At 44.8% G+C, this 17,698-nt stretch overlaps 1 protein-coding gene across 1 annotated transcript in view; it reads left to right on the top strand.

The window, feature by feature from the left end:
• Skor2 (SKI family transcriptional corepressor 2) overlaps nt 1-17,698 on the top strand; it is a 40,897-nt gene that overhangs the window by 14,026 nt on the left and 9,173 nt on the right. The window contains exons 4-6 of the mRNA XM_051202036.1: nt 2,823-2,888; nt 3,257-3,355; nt 13,908-13,975. Of these exons, the coding sequence (XP_051057993.1) occupies nt 2,823-2,888; nt 3,257-3,355; nt 13,908-13,975 (233 nt within the window). The remainder of the gene's footprint in view (nt 1-2,822; nt 2,889-3,256; nt 3,356-13,907; nt 13,976-17,698) is intronic.

The raw sequence follows: 17,698 nt of genomic DNA, 5'->3' as shown, positions 1-17,698 counted from the left end.
ATGTTCTTTCTGCGCATAATGTTCTTTCTGTCTTCTGTCGCTAAGCCATTGAGGTCTCTCAGCTTCTCCTACCCTCTCTACTTCTGCATACTTTTCCCAAAGAAGAAAGTGGGGAGGAGGAAGGTAAGCATATGAATTTTTGGGGGTGCCTCCAAACCCATTCATTAATTTTGAAAAATGAAATGCATCTAACCTGATGGAATATTTATAAAAGTTGGAGGCTCGTTGTCAACTAAATCACATTTATTTAATCTAGTACTAGACTGCTTTTTTTTTTTTTTTTCAACCAGATGGAAAACATTAGCGGTAATAGTGAACAAACATCCAGTCTCCCAGAGGTCATTTTTAACCACCATTAACAATCTGGTTTTCACAGATTAGCAATAATGCAGAATGCCGCAGTCCAGTAAAAGACACACAAAGCGCAGCTGAGACTTCTCTGTGTTCTTATTTACCTAACACCTAGACACTTAAAAAAAAAAAACTCATTGTAAAGGGGACATTTATATCTTCTAAGCTCTAAATTAGCCATTTTTCCCTCAGAAATTGCAGTAAAATCTCTATTTGAAATAGACACTATCACAAAATGTTAATAAAACCTCCACCAGGCTGATAAAAAGAACAGCCCATTGTTAATGGCACCAGCAGACTTTCCTGTAGTCAGTATTTTTCCATTTATTAGCTATTGATTTAGGGGTACTCTATGAATATAATGCTAGTAATTATGAAGGGGAAAGGAACCGTGGTTATAACTATTTTAATTTTTAAGTTTATTCATCCAATTGAAATGTAATACAGTACAAATAGGTCCCAGGGTACATTACTTGAATCAAAAACTCTGGTCCACAACATGGTAAGGACATGGCTTCTAGACATGCTTTCACATCTCACCTAAGTCATGTTCTGAAAGTTAACTGAGAAAGTTGTAGAATGGGGCCGTGCCATCTCACCGGCATGGGGCATGTGAGCTAGCACAGAGGCAGGCAGGCACCTGCTTGCTCCTCTCTGTTTAGATTCCGCATTGTCTCAGTAGGGAATGTCTATCCTGGTCAACCGATACTACACAGGCAGACTTGTGCCTAACACGCATTTATCTTCACTTCAAAACGCCACCATGCTTGGTTTACACATTAATGGTTTGTTATCAACCTTCCTATTACTTTTCTAGTAGGGGATCAGATTTCTTACGGATTCTATTGCAGTCTACAACTGTGATGCTTTATGGGTATTTTCCTTGCTGTAGAGAGAAGAAAACGGAGTTGCCAAGTTCAGGAGTGCACTTGAGACTATAGAGAGAGGTCATGTTAGAGATGTATTGGCATGGAGTTGTGTGGATATGTTCCACTTGTTAGAGAATGCCTGCTACTAAGGACCATGGGAGGGTGAAGGACATTAGACTCCACCGTAAGGATGCATCTGTTTGGGAATATTTAAATGTATGAATCAGTTACATATAAGTCCTTAAAGGGAAGAATGTACATTCACGTGTGCCTTCACACACTCCAGAGAGTCAGCATGTGGAATCTAGATGTCTGTCCATGGTATAGGCTGCTGCTTTGTGAAGAAGTCCTGTTGGTCTTTTTTACATAAACTAACTTGGCAGTGAGATCTCCCAGTATTCCAACAAGTGCCTGGGGGCCATCACACTCCATTTCTTTCTGAGGGGAATGGATAAATAGCAAAGGGAGACTTGAGCAGTGCATTCTGGCTGGAGCCATGACTTAGAATGTATGTCCTCCTGGGGTTCCTTCCATAACAACAAAGACAATTTATTGAGAGCTCATTGTATGTCCAGCCCCCTGTTAGGCACCAGCTGGCCTTAGAGAAAAGACAAAGTCCTTGCCTCTAGTGGCACCTGGGCTCGTGGGTGAAGAAGAGGAGGGGGCAGGCAAAGCCCCATATGCCTGGGGTCTGCAGACATATAGGAGATGCCACACCTCTGGGAACCAGCACGAGGAATCCACAGAACCTTCTTGGAGAACCATTACCTGCACTACCACACCTCTTTAGACAAACACAAAAGCTTAATCACCCTTGAGTGTCACGAGAATTAGCTTGAAATTTGAAAGCACAATTATTTCGTTGGCTGAATGAATGGGTTGAACCTTTGATGTGTTTTGGCTCTCCGATTCACGAAGACACAATTTACTGTAGTGAGTGCATTGTTTACTTTGCCGTTGTTCTGCTTAGCACACAGCGAAGCATGAACAGTCTAACCTTCACCCATAATACAGACGCCTGGCTTATCTAGTATATGGCTCAGGAGCTGGGGTTGAGGCATAGGCCTGGTTCTTGCAAAGTCTGTGCTGTGCTCCTGGGCTCCACCATCATTTTTATTGGTCCCCCATGAGTAGTCAAGAGACCTTTGCTGAGTGAGTAAATATTTACAAACTAGCAGGTAAGTTACCTCACATCTCTGCTGCAGGATGCATCTCTTTTCAGCCAGCTGTCAATGGTGAGGAAACCCTCCAGGCACAGGACTGCTCTCCTGGGGCAAATCAAGGACTCCCCAGAATTTGGGGTGGGACCCGAAAGTTTGGGGAACTTCTGCCTGTTGAGCTCTCATGGGCCTTCTGGGGGGACCAGGTAGCCTCACCTCTGTGACCCTGCTCTTCAAGAGCCAGGCAGACCCGGCTCTCATTCCCTAGAGGGTATCTGTGGTTCAGTGGTGTGGTGCCCTTCACAAGATAGCATTTAGTCCTGTGAGCTCGAAATGCCAGGTTTATTAAATAAACTCTTTTTCTAGATGTTAAAAGTATAAAACCGGGGAAAGTAGTCCATGCAAACTAATATTTTTCCCTGGTTTTTTCTTTTTTTTTTAGGTGAACACACACAAGAAACCAATTCACCTCATTCACTCAAAAAGGATGTAGAAAATATGGGGAAAGGTAAAGACAAGTTATATACTTCTCTTAGCTTTTAAAGAGTACAGAGATAAGAAGATATTTTTGTTCTGCACTGTATTTTAAGCTTGACAAGCAACATATGAATAATATATGGACCATTGGGTGGATATAATTGAGATTAATGCATACATATCAATCAATACATGACACTGTAATATAATACTTTAAAATAATATATTACATTGATTTATATTCATAGATTTCTGCACAAAATCTATCCTATGTCTATGCAACATTTTTTAAACTGGTAAAATATTTTGTCTTATAATAACAAATTGCCCAATGTAACAGTTCTCTGGAGAGTTATTTGTAAAGATTAGTAAAACTGCTGTTCTTTTTTTCTCTGTTAGAGGAACTTCAGAAGGTTTTATTTGAGCAAATAGATTTACGGAGGCGACTGGAGCAAGAATTCCAAGTGTTAAAAGGAAATACATCCTTCCCGGTGTTCAGTAAGGAATCCCTTTCCTTTCATTCCGTGTGTGATGTTTGCTGGAATCTCTACAGTTAGTTTAAGAGTGGGAGCGCAAGCCAGAAATGGCTTAGCGCAACGCCCACATAGCCTTCCCACACTATACTGGGATAATCATATATGCTAATCCCTTATCTCTGCTTTGAATTGACTCAAAGGTAAAATTTCTCTCAGTGTGCTATTTATGCTCTGATGTATGGATAGCTGTGTCTGTGCATTTTAAAATATGCATGTAAGCGCGTAATTCAGCATGAAATGTATTCACATATTCAAATATGTCCAGATTATATATTTTAATACACAATAATCCCTTGGTACTTATTATTTTCTGAAAGGAAAATTGCCCTCCACTCTCAGGTAGCTCTGGTTAGCTGCTGATGTGGGAGATATGTATAAACGTGAAGATTTAAGCAATTTGATGTCCAGGAATCTATTGGACTACATTAGCTCCCCCTTGTTTTGAGGGGATGTGCCTGGCAGCACCCATTGGATGCATGAAACCTGCAGATAGTTTCAAACCCTCTCTGTACCCTTTTCCCTCTACTCACATTCTTATGACAAGTTAATTTGGGAGAGATTAGTAAAAATAACCGAGGACAAAAATAAAACAATTATGGCCATCTACACTATAATAAAAGCTATTTAAAATTTATGAATTGTTTATTTCTAGAATTTTCCACTTAATATTTTCAGGCCTCGCTTGACCTTGTATAAATAAAACCAAAGAAAGCATACCCAGTGCTAAGGGGCTTTACCATAATTAAAACCGATACCATTTTAGTAGTTTTACATTCTCAATCTATTTTACTGTGAAATTCCATTCCAGGGTGAGGCAGAGAACCTTGCAGCCCCTAGGTTATCACTTTGCCCCCAGAATCATAGGATTTCAGAAAGGTTTCATAGTAGGTGTACATGTAAAATTGTAAAATTCACCTGCCCTAAGCAGGATAGCCTAGGAACAAATGGTCTTGGGAGTGTTTTTCAGGTTTTGTTTTGTTGTATTTCCCTCTTCTGAGAAATGAAAGTGAGAAACGAAATAGCATGCAAACAAGTTTAAGTTTTATTTTATTTTTAATTGTGTGTGTCTCTTGTGTGTGTGTGTTTCTGAATGTGTGTCTGTCTGTCACTCTCTCTGTATGTCTGTCTTTGTCTCTGTGTCTCTGTGTGTGTGTCTGTGTCTATGTATGTACAAATGAATGTAAGTGCCCAAGGAAGCCCGAGATGTCAGACACCCCTGGAGATGGAGTTAATAGGCAGTTGTGAGCGCCCAACATGGGTATTGAGCATCAAACTCCAGCAGTAAATGCTCTTAGCCATTGAGCCATCTCTCCAACCCCAGGATTTTTAAAATTATACAAATTTCACTTTTTTCCCCTGAGACACTTCTTTAAAATGTCTCCCGTAATTAATCTGGACATCACAAAACCTGAGCTACATGAAACTCTGTAGCTCTTGCTTAAGAAAGACTGTATGTAACTCGTGGTCTCCACAGCACACAGGCTGATCTAAGTGCAGAGTCAAGTTCGGTGAAGGCCCAGAGTACCCTTTCAGTTCCCCCATGAGGCCAGTGTGATCATGATTTCTTCTATCAGGAACAGTTAATTAATAATCATTTAAGGGATTAAGTAACTCACAGTAATGTATATACCTATACTTTGTCCTTACTCTAACATGAACCACTTACATTTAAATAATGTTAGACTGTCCTGGGGCATAACTCAGCCCTGAGTTCAGTCCCCACCACCATACAAAAAACAAAAACCCTGCAACAACAACAACAACCGAATAAACACTCGGAGGCTTAGTATTAATTATAAGTGATTGGCCAGTGGCTCAGGCTTATTACTGACTAGCTCTCACAATTAAATTGACTCATTGTTACCAATCTGTGTATTACCATGTGGCTTACTGGTAGTGCTCTGACAGCTTACTCCTTCAGTGCCATCTACATGGCATCTCCCCGACTCCTTTTTCTCTGTGTCTCTGTTTGGATTTCCTACCTAGCCACATTCTGCCCTGACATATGCCAAAACAGCTTTATTCAGCAACCAATAAAAACAACACATGTTTGCAGCATACGGAAGGACATCCCACATCACGTAGTCATCATATTTATCTGAGTTGATGTGAGTCAGCCTGCCACACATGTGAAGAATTTCAATCAACAACATTTTCCAGTTTTGGAAATCTGCAACCTGCTCCACTCCCCAAGAAAGGGGTGGGTGCGTACCCAACGTTGAATAGTGCATGGTTTAGACACACCGAAAAAGGTAGTTTTGCACGATGAAGATAGTAATTATGCTTTACGTGCTTGTGAGCTAAGTATAACTGTGGTGAGGCCAGTGTAGAGAGTCAACCTTCCCTGATGAGGAGGAGACCCTGAGCTCTGGAAAAGTCACACCTGGAGGAAGGACAGGAGATTCTCCTGCACGCCTGAAAAGTCTTTTACACAGATCTTCACAGTCACAGGCAAAATCCCACACTTAGGCCAGGCGGTGGCGGCGCACGCCTTTAATCCCAGCACTCAGGAGGCAGAGGCAAGCAGATCTCTGGGTTCCAGGTCAGCCTGGTCTACAGAGTTCCAGCACTGGGGTACATACAGGTGAAAAGCTGTAGGGTGTGGTCATTAGGAATCCAGGTTCTAAAATCCACCAGACCCAGCAAGCTACTCCTCACAGGTTGTTTGACCTTGGAAGCTGACAACTGGGGCAGATAATTCCTGTCCCACAGGATGAAAGAACTAAAGGACACAATCCACGCAAAGCTCTGTGTGTGCACTTGGCTCAAGTGAGGTATTCAATGGCTGTCCTTTGTAGTCCCAGGGGGAGACTCCGTGGCAGGGAGGACTTAATGACAGTGGGCTGCGGGGGTCTTTGTGTGGCTCTGAGGGCTGAGCAGAGTCACAGAAATGAGTCCTGGACACAGAGTGGATAGCTAGAGATGTGAGAGGGACAGGGAATGGAGGCGGAGCCAGAAGAGAAGAAGGAAGAGAGCGGGGAGTAAGAAAGGGAGGAAGGAGAAGGAAGTGAAGAACGGGGAGGGGGGGGGAGTGTGCATCTTGTAGGAGCACAGAAGTCTGGGGGTGGAGTGGCAGGCTAACCCCGACCTGACCCTGCTCAGGGAAACAGTGGAGGGGGCAGGCAGGATCCCCACGCCCGGCAGGGGTCACTAGAGCGGAGAGAACAGGTCTTCTGAGGGAGGGCTCCTGGTTTGACTGCAGCATGCCCTCTGGCTTGCGCAGGCGCATTCCCCGGCCTCTTTTCCAACTGCGCCTGCATCCAACAGATGCTTTGTGTCCACCCCCAACCTTCTCCGCCCCAACCCGCCCCACTCAACTAGAACACCACCCTTGACACTGAGTTCTGAACACAAGAAGCTGTCTTCAGCCCAGCTGCTCATTAAGTGTCTACAGTAGCGCCTGCCCGAGAAAGCCCCCACCTGGCACCATCCGCCCCTGAGCACTTCCCACTTCTCCCCTCTGCTCCAGTGGCCACAGAGAGGGCCTCTCCTCTTCCTTTCTTGTCCCTCTAGTTCTCAAGGCCTCGCTTTCTCAGGTCCTCCTCCCCAGCTGTGACTGACACAGCTCAGGTTTCTCCACCACTGGGACCCTTTCCTAGAGGGCCCCTGGATGTATCTCATCAGGGTTCTTCATGACTTTCCCCAACCCGTACTGCTGACCTCCACCCTGGCACTGGTCTGTTGCCGCCATCAACACTTGTGTGTTGTGGGTGCCAACTGCTCTTGGAACGTGGTTGAGTCATGTGCTGCTGTTGTATTTGAGATTAACATTGACTGTGAAGGACGATATTGCATCGGCAAAGGCGCTGGTTCTGGGTTCTGCAGGTTTAAAGACAAACTCCTAGTCTTCATAGAGGAGAGTGGACAGGTTCCATAGGGGGTGTTAATGAGCAGAGCTTCATGGGTGTTAGAGTTCATCCAAAGCCCTCTCATTTTAGAGTCTCATAAAGAATCTCCGTTCACATTTATCTTTCTGGTTACTTATTTTTATTTGTGTGTGTGTGTGTGTGTGTGTGTGTGTGTGTGTGTGTGTGTGTAGGGTTGGCAAATGCTCGTGCAGGAGGATATACATATATATGCTCACTGTGGGAGCCAGAAGACAACCTTGGGTGTCACTCCTTGGGAAAGTCCTTTCTTTCCCTTGAGACAGGGTCTCTCGTTGGCCTGAAACTCACCAATTAGACTAGACTGGCTGGCGAGCCAGCTCTAGAGATACTCCTGCCTCTGCCTCCCCATCACAGGATTACATTTCTGTGAAGCCATGCCATTCATTCTATGTGGTTTCTGGGGTTGAACTCCAGTCACAGGGTAGCATTTGCCCGCTCAGCATCCCCACAGCCCCAGTCATTTCCTACTGAAAACAAACTCAGTGTCTCCTATGCGAATCCTATTGTCCGCATTCTGTATCTGTGATCTGTTTGCTAGGATCCGTTTTACACTCAGTGGTTTGCCTCCTTCATCCCTGTCTCTTTGCGTGGCCTCCTCTGGAAGTGAACGTGGGAGAGAATTCCCAAATCCTGACATCAAAAGTCTCCAGAGTTGTTTGCAAATAGTGATAAAAAGGTAAAGACGACGAGCCGTATGCCTACTGCTCCGTGAGTAGGGCCTTCCAGTAAGCCAGATGTGCCAGATGTGCCAGATGGTGCTCTTCTTGCTCACGGTCCCAGGAATGCACGCTGTACACTTTCTGTCGCTGTGTGGAAAACTGCTTCTCGAGTATTCTCAGTTGCTGCCATGTTGGCTGACACATTTCTCTGCAATGGCTCTCTCAGCTGCCTCTCATTAGAGGAGCAGACTTGGTGATTTTTTTTCATCTCCAGTTATTCCTTCATCATCGATTGAATATAGCAAAATTTTAAATATGTTTTGTTTTCAAGCTGGCAATCTTTTAATCTTAAAAGTCACACACATGTTTCTTACAGAAAAATTTTAGTCAGAAATACAAAGGAAAGAGAAGAAAGTCACTCATAATCACGTTACCAAGCTAACCCTACCCCAAAAAGTTAACATTTTAGTATTTTCAGTCTTTCTATCAAAAACATGGTATATCTTTTTAGAGACGAACCCCCTAGTTTGGTAATGGTGATTGTCAGCGTTAAAAACAAATACATATGAACAGCATAAACAGACTCAGCAGGTTGTTTTTATATATTAATTCACTGTGTGTGTTAAAGAACATATATATTAAAACATATATTAAAGAATGTAATAAATATTAATTAAAATGAATTTGAGGGGAATGAGGCTGTGTGGGAGGAGTTGGAGGATTATATAAATTATATAAATACAGTACACATATTTGAAATTTAAAAATAAATAATTTTTTAAAAAAGAGTATAAAATGTACATTGGACACCAAGCCTTGTCTGAGTTCCAGATGAGGGGTGACATTTGCAGCCAAGTATCTACACAGCACAGGACATTATTATCTCTCTGTGATGTTCCTAAATGAACTGCTCTGCTGACCGGCATGAACTGGAAATCTCTTAATACCTAACTTCAAGTTCTTTTCCAGCAAGGATGCACTGGTCTGTATCCCTGTCCTTGGGACCACATGCAGCGTGTTTCCTTTCTTATTTCCTTTTCTTCCTCTGCCAGCACACTGGCCACATCTTGTTTATCATCCTTTAAATGTCTTGTGAATCCTGTCTCCCCACATTTCCTTTGATGTGTTACTTTGTTGCTGGGTTGTAGGAATTTCTTTTTTCCATACTGAGGAAGGAATTCAAGAGCTTATATATGCTGGGCAAGCATTCTACCCTGCAGAATCCCATTAAATAGTAAACTATTAGTTGTCTGACCAGTAACCAATATTCCTTAAATTTATCTTTAAATGCCAACTATGGCGTTTTGTGGGAAGTTCAATGTATGATTTGTTTTCATACTGAAGTTTTCAATTTCTGGCTAATCAAATCCATCAGTCTTATAATGCTTATAATCTCAGCACTGGGGCACCAGAAGCTGGAGAATCAGGAGATCAAGGTTATAGCCAGCTACATAATGAGCTTGAGGTGAGCTTAAACTGCTAGACTTGGTTCCAAACAAAATAAAACAAAAAGATCAATTAATACTTTGCTCTTGGCCTTTTGCCCTTGGTGACCCTTCCCACTCCGATCTAAGAAAACTGTTCACCGTTTCCCTTACCCTTGATGCCTGCATCTTTCAAGGAACTGTATCCATTGCATCACAGACAGGCATTGATGGAGAAATGGGGACTGTCCAGTCACCAGGATTCCACTCTGTGTTCCATCTCACTCCCCTGGAGCCCTCCAGGACCAGGGAAGAGCCCTGGGGAGGTGACAGGCTCCTGCCTGTCTCTTAGCTGTATCCCTCTCAACCCCTGGCAGATCACTGGATGAAAAGAGGAATCTACTGTGAGGAAAGTAAAAACCCTGGTTATGTCTGGGAGCGTGGTGGCTGCTGTGAAGGCCCTGGAGCATATTGTGGGAGAAGGCATGAACACCATGGCACTTTGTGCTGGGCTGCTTCCCTTGTTACCTGCTGCCCAGGCTGTGGCCTCCTGGTGTTGTGAGGTGGCTCCTAACTTCTCACATGGCACCTTCCTTCTAATTGTCATCAGAGCACAGCAGAATCATGCACCCCTGGCAGGAAGGGTGCCTGAACCCTAACCAAATCAGTTTGCTTCGTCATTAGATCTTAAGATGCTAGAGCAAGAATATTCCTTAGGGACACCATTCCCACCCTATCTTTCTGAGGAAGGCCCAAGGCCCCAGAGCTGGGCGTTTGCCATTGGTGCCAAAGCCTGACCCTTGACCCTGTTGATGTAGTTTGTTTTTCTCACTCTCCATTCCTTCACTCCCTCACTGTCTGCTGAGGACTGCCATGGGCCTGGAGATTTTTAAAGTATTTACGTTTTACCTTTCTGTCCTGTGAATTCACTACATAGCTAGATGGAAGACAGATGTGTCCCAACTCATAACACATATGGATATGTTATGGATATGCTAGTAGGAATATGGGCAGCTAGCTGGAAGAATCCAAAAGAAAGGCCTTTGATTCTGGCAGGAGAGTCAAGGAAACTGGAAGACTTTCACAGGGAGGACATATTTGGACTGGGATTGGAGAAAAATGCAGGTGCTGTAAACAGAGCAGAGCAGGAGCAAGGGTCCAGAGACAAGGAACACGATGCCTGTGTGAAAACTGGAGAATGGTTTGATGGGTGGCAGAGTTCTGGAAATTTCCTCCTTGCTCTCTGCTGCAGCCAGCTAAGTCACCTGCAGAGCCCCCTCCTCCTTCCAAGCCTACCTAGGGCACTATTCACCTCTCTGCTCTAGCCCTCCTTCCCACTGGTCCCTCTACCCTACACATAAAGTACTCCTCATCACATCTGCAAGTGAAAGTAGGCATTGGCTGTTTCTCAAACAGGAATGATAATATATGCCTTCAATTCTAATCTTATGGAAAGGTAAATGACAAGAAAATGAAAAGACCAAATTTATAGGCATCTAGAGACTTGGGATTTGTTACCTTGAAAATGTTAGGAGGTCATTGAAGATTTTTCAGGCAGAATTTTAGGAAAATGAAAAGGATTTGTGAAGGAGGAACTAGAGGCCCGAGGTCAGTCAGAACCCTCTCCTTGTCAGGAGAGGCAACTGTGTATGGAATGCAGAAAAGGAGGTAGAAGAGAGGTGGTGATGGAGGAGGTGGTGATGGAGGAGGTGGTGATGGAGGGGAGGTGGTGGGGGGGGTGGGGGGGGGGGGGGGGGGGGGGGGAGGGTGGTGATGGAGGAGGTGGTGATGGAGAGGTGGTGATGGAGGTGGTGATGGAGGAGGTGGTGATGGAGAGGTGGTGGATGGAGGAGGTGATGGAGAAGGTGGTGATGGAGGAGGTGGTGATGGAGAGGTGGTGATGGAGGTGGGGAGGTGGTGATGGAGAGGTGGTGATGGAGAGGTGGTGATGGAGGAGGTGGTGATGGAGAGGTGGTGATGGAGGTGGTGATGGAGGAGGTGGTGATGGAGGAGGTGGTGATGGAGAAGGTGGTGATGGAGAGGTGGTGATGGAGGTGGTAATGGAGGAGGTGGTGATGGAGGAGGTGGTGATGGATGGAGGAGATGGTAATGGAGGAGGTGGTGATGGAGGAGGTGGTGATGGAGGAGGTGGTGATGGAGGAGGTGAGGAGAGGTGGTGATGGAGGAGGTGGTGATGGAGGGGGTGATGGAGGGGGGAGGGGGTGGTGATGGAGAGGTGGTGATGGAGAGGTGGTGATGGAGAAGGTGGTGATGGAGGAGGTGGTGATGGAGGAGGTGGTGATGGAGGAGGTGGTGATGGAGGAGGTGGTGATGGAGGAGGTGGTGATGGAGGAGGTGGTGATGGAGGAGGTGGTGAGGAGGAGGTGGTGATGGAGGAGGTGGTGATGGAGGGGGAGGAGGTGGTGATGGAGGGGTGGTGATGGAGGAGGTGGTGATGAGGAGGAGATGGGGAGGAGGTGGGATGGAGGGTGGTGAAGAAGGTGGTGATGGAGGTGGTGATGGAGAGGTGGTGATGGAGGTGGTGATGGAGAGGTGGTGATGGAGGTGGTGATGGAGGAGGTGGTGATGGAGAGGTGGTGATGGAGGTGGTGATGGAGGTGGTGATGGAGGTGGTGATGGAGGAGGTGGTGATGGAGAGGTGGTGATGGAGGTGGTGATGGAGGGTGGTGAGGGGGTGGTGATGGAGGAGGTGGTGATGGAGAGGTGGTGATGGAGGAGGTGGTGATGGAGGAGGTGGTGATGGAGAGGTGTGATGGAGAAGGTGGTGATGGAGGAGGTGGTGATTGATGGAGGTGGTGATGGAGAAGGTGGTGATGGAGAGGTGGTGATGGAGAAGGTGGTGATGGAGGAGGTGGTGATGGAGAGATGGTGATGGAGGTGGTGATGGAGAGGTGGTGATGGAGAAGGTGGTGATATAAAAGGTGATGATGGAGATGGTGGTGATAGAGAAGGTGCTGGAAGGACAGCACAGTGGTTCACTGACAGTTGGTTGAATGGAAAGGCAAAGAAGAACAAAGAAAAAGATGTGGGTAGTTTCTGGTTTCTGCAAGCGTTGCCTGTCGACCATAAGTGCAGTGTGAATTCATGTTCCTTTATTTTTAAGGGGAAAGATCCAAGTTATTCTAGACTACCCTTTTAAAAATACCACAGGGAGAACATGCCATGCCATGCTATAGAAAACCATGTACATGAAATTACAATACTTAACACATAAATATCAATATTATTTTATATAGCAGTTTCTCTTTTCTTTTTTTTTTTTTTTTTTTTTTTTGAGACAGGGTTTCTCTGTGTAGCCCTGGCAGTCCTGGAACTCGCCCTGTAGGCCAGTCTGGCCTCAAACTCATAGATCTGCCTGCCTCTGCCTCCTGAGTGCTGGGACTAATGATGTGATGATGGTGTGTGCCATCTCTGCCTGGCTTTATAGCGGTGACTCTTAAAGCTCCCTGTTCCTCAGACTGTGGCCAAGTCCTAGCATTCATGAGACCAAGGGAGACCATAACAAGGCTGGCATGGGTGAGAAGGCTTGCTGTTTGAGGGTCAGGCTGGAGAACAAAGGTACTAAGTTGCAAGGGAGCCAGGCAAGCTTTTCTCATGTCTTACTGAGCAGGCATCACATACATGCACAACACTGAGTTCCCTGTTAGCGCTGTGTGAGCTGAATGCCCTCAGCTGCACCACGGAACACTGCAGAAGCAGAGAACTCAACACACTGCTCATTTCTCAGTGATTCCGACATGCAAGACACAGACTCAATGCACAGTGAGATACCGGAAAGGAATGGCATAGTCTCACCTCACAATTTCCTGTGCAGTCTACTAAAAATTGTGTTAGGATATTTGGTTTTTAAAAACTGATGTCTGAGTTGCTGACTTGGGTTTCCTAAAATAATAAATAAGTGAATTTTGGTTTGAGATTGGGATAAAATTTCCAACAATTTCCTAAGCATATATCTGCCGTTTTCTGGAAGATGTTTATGTAAAGGCCACATTCTCAATATTGATAATTATAAGGTCAGAATATCAGTCAACTCTGAAAAGTGCTGAAGACATCCTGTGGTATCAAATATTCTCCCAACATTTGACTCTTTACATAAAGTTAAGCAAGCACATCTACCTGTGTAGCAGGTTTGATTTTGTCACTAATAAATTGTGAAGTAGATTAATAACAGAGTTGTTTCATAAACTTCTGTATGGTTTACATATTTAAATATCAACCAGTATTTGGCTTGCATACATACCTGGGCCACAGAAGTTTCTGAGAAACAAAAGTCTCTCCGATGAAAAGGGGTCCTACTGGCTCCTAAGTAGAGAGAGTTTCAGAGGCTCTGCTCTGGATGTCCGCATCACTGACACAGGTAGATGCTGTGTGGGTGAATGTTACTCCGTTTTCCTTATTACAGATTCAGTGTCATGTTGTCTTTCTGAGGTTGGTTCAGCAGCACCAGGAGCCTAGGACCGATCACACACTAAACCTGGGTTTTGCTCTTTCATTAATTTCCTTTCTGCTCCTCTCTTCTCCAGATAACTTTCAGGATCAGATGAAAAGGGAACTGGCTTACCGAGAAGAAATGGTGCAGCAGTTGCAAATCGTAAGAGGCATTTCTGCTTATCAATGCATGCAAGGTCATTGATTTGTTGCCAAAGCCCTCAGTGCCTGCCACACCGTTGGTCCACCTACCTCTCAGCTGGTTGAGATGCTAATTGCCAAGGGATTTACGTAGACTCTCAGAGTAAACAGATGTGTCAGTGTGTTTCTTCTAACTGTAACTATCTCCCATGTGTTAATAGACAGATGTGTGCATTGCCTCTGTGGGCAAACCCGAGGTATGTAGCATTCTTTCGCTATGCAAACTAGCAGGCACCATGTGGGGATGGGCTGGGAACTCACAGAAGGGACATGGCTCCTGCCCTCTGCACTTTCCACCAGCCAGGCCGTCCGTGGTCCATGGAACAGACCACACACACACAATTAACTGATTACGTGCACTTGCAGGGCGGTGAAAAGAAGCAGATCATGCGCCTCTACCCTCACCGAGTCTCAGAGTGAGCTCTTTACACAGAAAACCGCAACAGTCAGGGAGATTTTTGTGTTGAGGTTTTGTTTTCTGGCTGCCTCGCTGTTCCACCCCATGTGGACACAGCTGGTACAAGCCCTGAATTTTTAAATCGGTCTCCCAAGCTTCTTCATTTTCCAAAGAACAAGCAGTGGAGGAATTAACTTGTGCTTGATAGTTTTTGACATTATTTTCAAACACCTGGAAAAAGACTCATGCTGACCTCTGGAAGTGCGGTTGTCATCATTTTGGTTCTGTGATATTTTGTTTAGCTGATCTGTTCTACCCTTAAACCATTGAGCACGGCTAAAGTGTCTTAAGAGCCAAATATGTAGGGTTTTTTTTTTTTTGAGGAAGCTGGTGATGTTTCCTTGTATGGGAGGAGGAAGCAAGCCCACGTGCACAGATCCCTGGGGTGTGTTAAAGCAACCTGGGATTACATTACATTGTCTTCCCGAGACTCTGGGCCAAATGGGGGTTTATAATAACGGTGACACTCCCACTGTGGTTTCTCTGGTCTCAGGTGTTCCTTACTAACTCCAGCTTCATGTCAAATATTGTTTAAGTAGGGTCTTCTTATGGGTTTTGTTGGTGGTGGTGGAGGTGTGAGTTTCTGTGTGGGGCAAGAGGTTGGTTTGGATTGCACCTAATTCACTAGGAAGCTGAGGATAGTCTTAATTGATGGATAGTACATTCCATACAAAGGATAAAAGCAAATACAGCTACTATTCTCGGCCTTGGATTTTGGATGTGAGAGCTAAAATTCTTCATGATGACAATGCTCGTCATTTTCTCCCTCCAGGGAAAGAATGTAAATATAAGATGGTGGCAGGTGGGACAGCATGTTAAGGCCTGAATTAATCTGCTGAAGGCATCTTTTTTCCTGGCTTTTAAAACAGAAAACGCCATCCAAGAAACAAACGAGAATTGAGATTTCAGGGTGACTGTGACTAGGACAAAGTGAGAGTTAAGGCAGGAGTTAGGCATTTATTCCAGGCCCCTTTGAAGGCCATCTGTGTATCTTTAACGTCTTAATTTCCTTTGACAGTTGGTTTCTTTAGTAAAAGAGGAAAGAAGGAATATGCATGTAACAGGCATGTACCGTTGCTAGAAGAGAAAATGTCTCAGATCTTCCTCTGTACTGCGTTCATGAAAGACACAAGCTGATATTACCAAGCATGGCTAGTGTTAGTTATTCACACCCTACTAGGTAGTCAAGCGCTCCTGGGGTGAATCAAACGGTTTGGGAGAGCCAAGACCTCCGCAACACACAGGAGCCATGCACACATGCGCTCATACACCCTATACACGCACACACACACACACACACACGCACACACACACACTGATACATGGATCAAGATTCACGGGACCAGGCTCAATATAGGTTATTATAATTTTATCTGGGGAGAAATCACTTACACAAGAAAACAGATGACTGCCTCAAGTTCCTGCTCCAAGGATCCACACAGGCTGCTCTCAGTGACCCGACCAGAAGCAAGGGAAAGCCACCTGTGCCCCGACCCCATACCTAAAACCACTCTCCTTCACTTCACAGCCACACCTGTGATCACGCCCAAAGGGTGTGGTCAGTGCTACAGGTGTGGGGGGGGGAAGGGGCAGGGGGCGGGATGGATATCTCACTACAATTCCCCTTTTAGTGTAAAGAAAAAGATTTAGGCTTGATACAAAACTATATTCAAAGATAGCAAATATCAAGTGTGCTCTAGGAGAAGAAAGTGTAAGAATGTACACACTTAAGACCTATAGCCAGTGAAGCAACATAGAGCAAATGGCAAGAACTACACACACACACACACACACACACACACACACACACACACACACGCACGCATGCATGTGCATGCACACACACACTCATACATGCCCGCACATGCACACACACGCACACACGCATACACACACGCACGCATGCATACACACACACACACACACGCACGCATGTGCATGCACACATACACTCATACATGCCCGCACATGCACACACACACGCATACACACACGCACACACACATACACACATGCACACACGCACGCGCATGCACACACACATAATATAATTCCTGAAATTCACAAAGACATTTGTAGGCAAGCAACATGAAAATTAATGAAAGAAACATGCCTTGCTTTTTCCTTATTCTCTCTCTTTTGGGTGCCCCACAATAGGACACCCTGGGCTATGGAGCTGCCTCCGGCTCCCAGCATGGTATACAGCCTACAACACTTGAAACAAATATTTTGTTGCACAAATTACCCCAACATAATCCCTATACAATGCAGTCGTTATTTTTAATTCTTTCTCAAATTTTCCTGGGTTGGGCCTGATGTCCTCACATGTTCTTCACACACCAGGACAGAAGGCAGAGCAGTGAATTACAGAGAGTTCATGTGTCATTACTAACCTGTCTGCCACAGACATGCTATCAGGTCTACCAAATTGAACTCAAGGCCCGCCCCCTGACTGTCAGTTCTCCCAAAACTGAGCTTCAGGAAGGCTGAACCTGACAGGAATATTATAACCCAAAGCCACATGAAGAGTAAACATGAATATGCCTGGAAATCTTGCAGTATGCTACCAGTATGAGTGGCCTTTGGAATAGCAAAGGCCTTCTCAAAATAGTGGAACAATGTAATCCTGGCATCAGAGTTGCAGCAGCAAGAACCTGTTTTTTAATCCTTCTACTTACTATTAGAAAGGAGACAGCAGGCTCAGTGTTGTTGAACAATTATGTGTCTGGTCCGTCAGTCACCTTTATGTATCTATGTGCAACCCGAGGAGACATCTTCAGAGAATCCCTGAAGTTTATCAAGGAGTTGCAAAGTGTCACAGTTTTATTTGCTCTCACTATTTTAGTGGAACTGTCTCTTCATCAGTCAATATGGTTATGAACTTTGCTCCCTGGTTACAAAACAAGCCACTCAGGTCATTTCATATTCAAAGTCTACACAGTGTAGAATCACAGAATACACTCTTTTCTTTAGATGAAGTAAAAACCTAGCCTGCCTTTCAATCCTGGAGAATTAAAATATGTCAAAACCATCGTATTTGGTAACGGTTCCTGTAGATGCATGGGGCATTTATTCTGTGTTGATACACAGTGTTCCCATTCGAAATACTTGCTTGGAAAGCATCTTGGGTATCGTTTCCATAAAAAGAAAGACTCGTGAATTTCTTTAGCTCCTACATTTTTAGGTCCTCTGCTGACAATAATTTCTGTGCCTTCTCTTTCCACTTTG

The sequence above is a fragment of the Phodopus roborovskii genome, unplaced genomic scaffold (assembly GCF_943737965.1).
Source record: "Phodopus roborovskii unplaced genomic scaffold, PHOROB, whole genome shotgun sequence".
NCBI classification, from domain to species: domain Eukaryota; kingdom Metazoa; phylum Chordata; class Mammalia; order Rodentia; family Cricetidae; genus Phodopus; species Phodopus roborovskii.
Note: the sequence above shows the minus strand (reverse complement) of the source record. Positions and strands in the feature narration are given on the sequence as shown.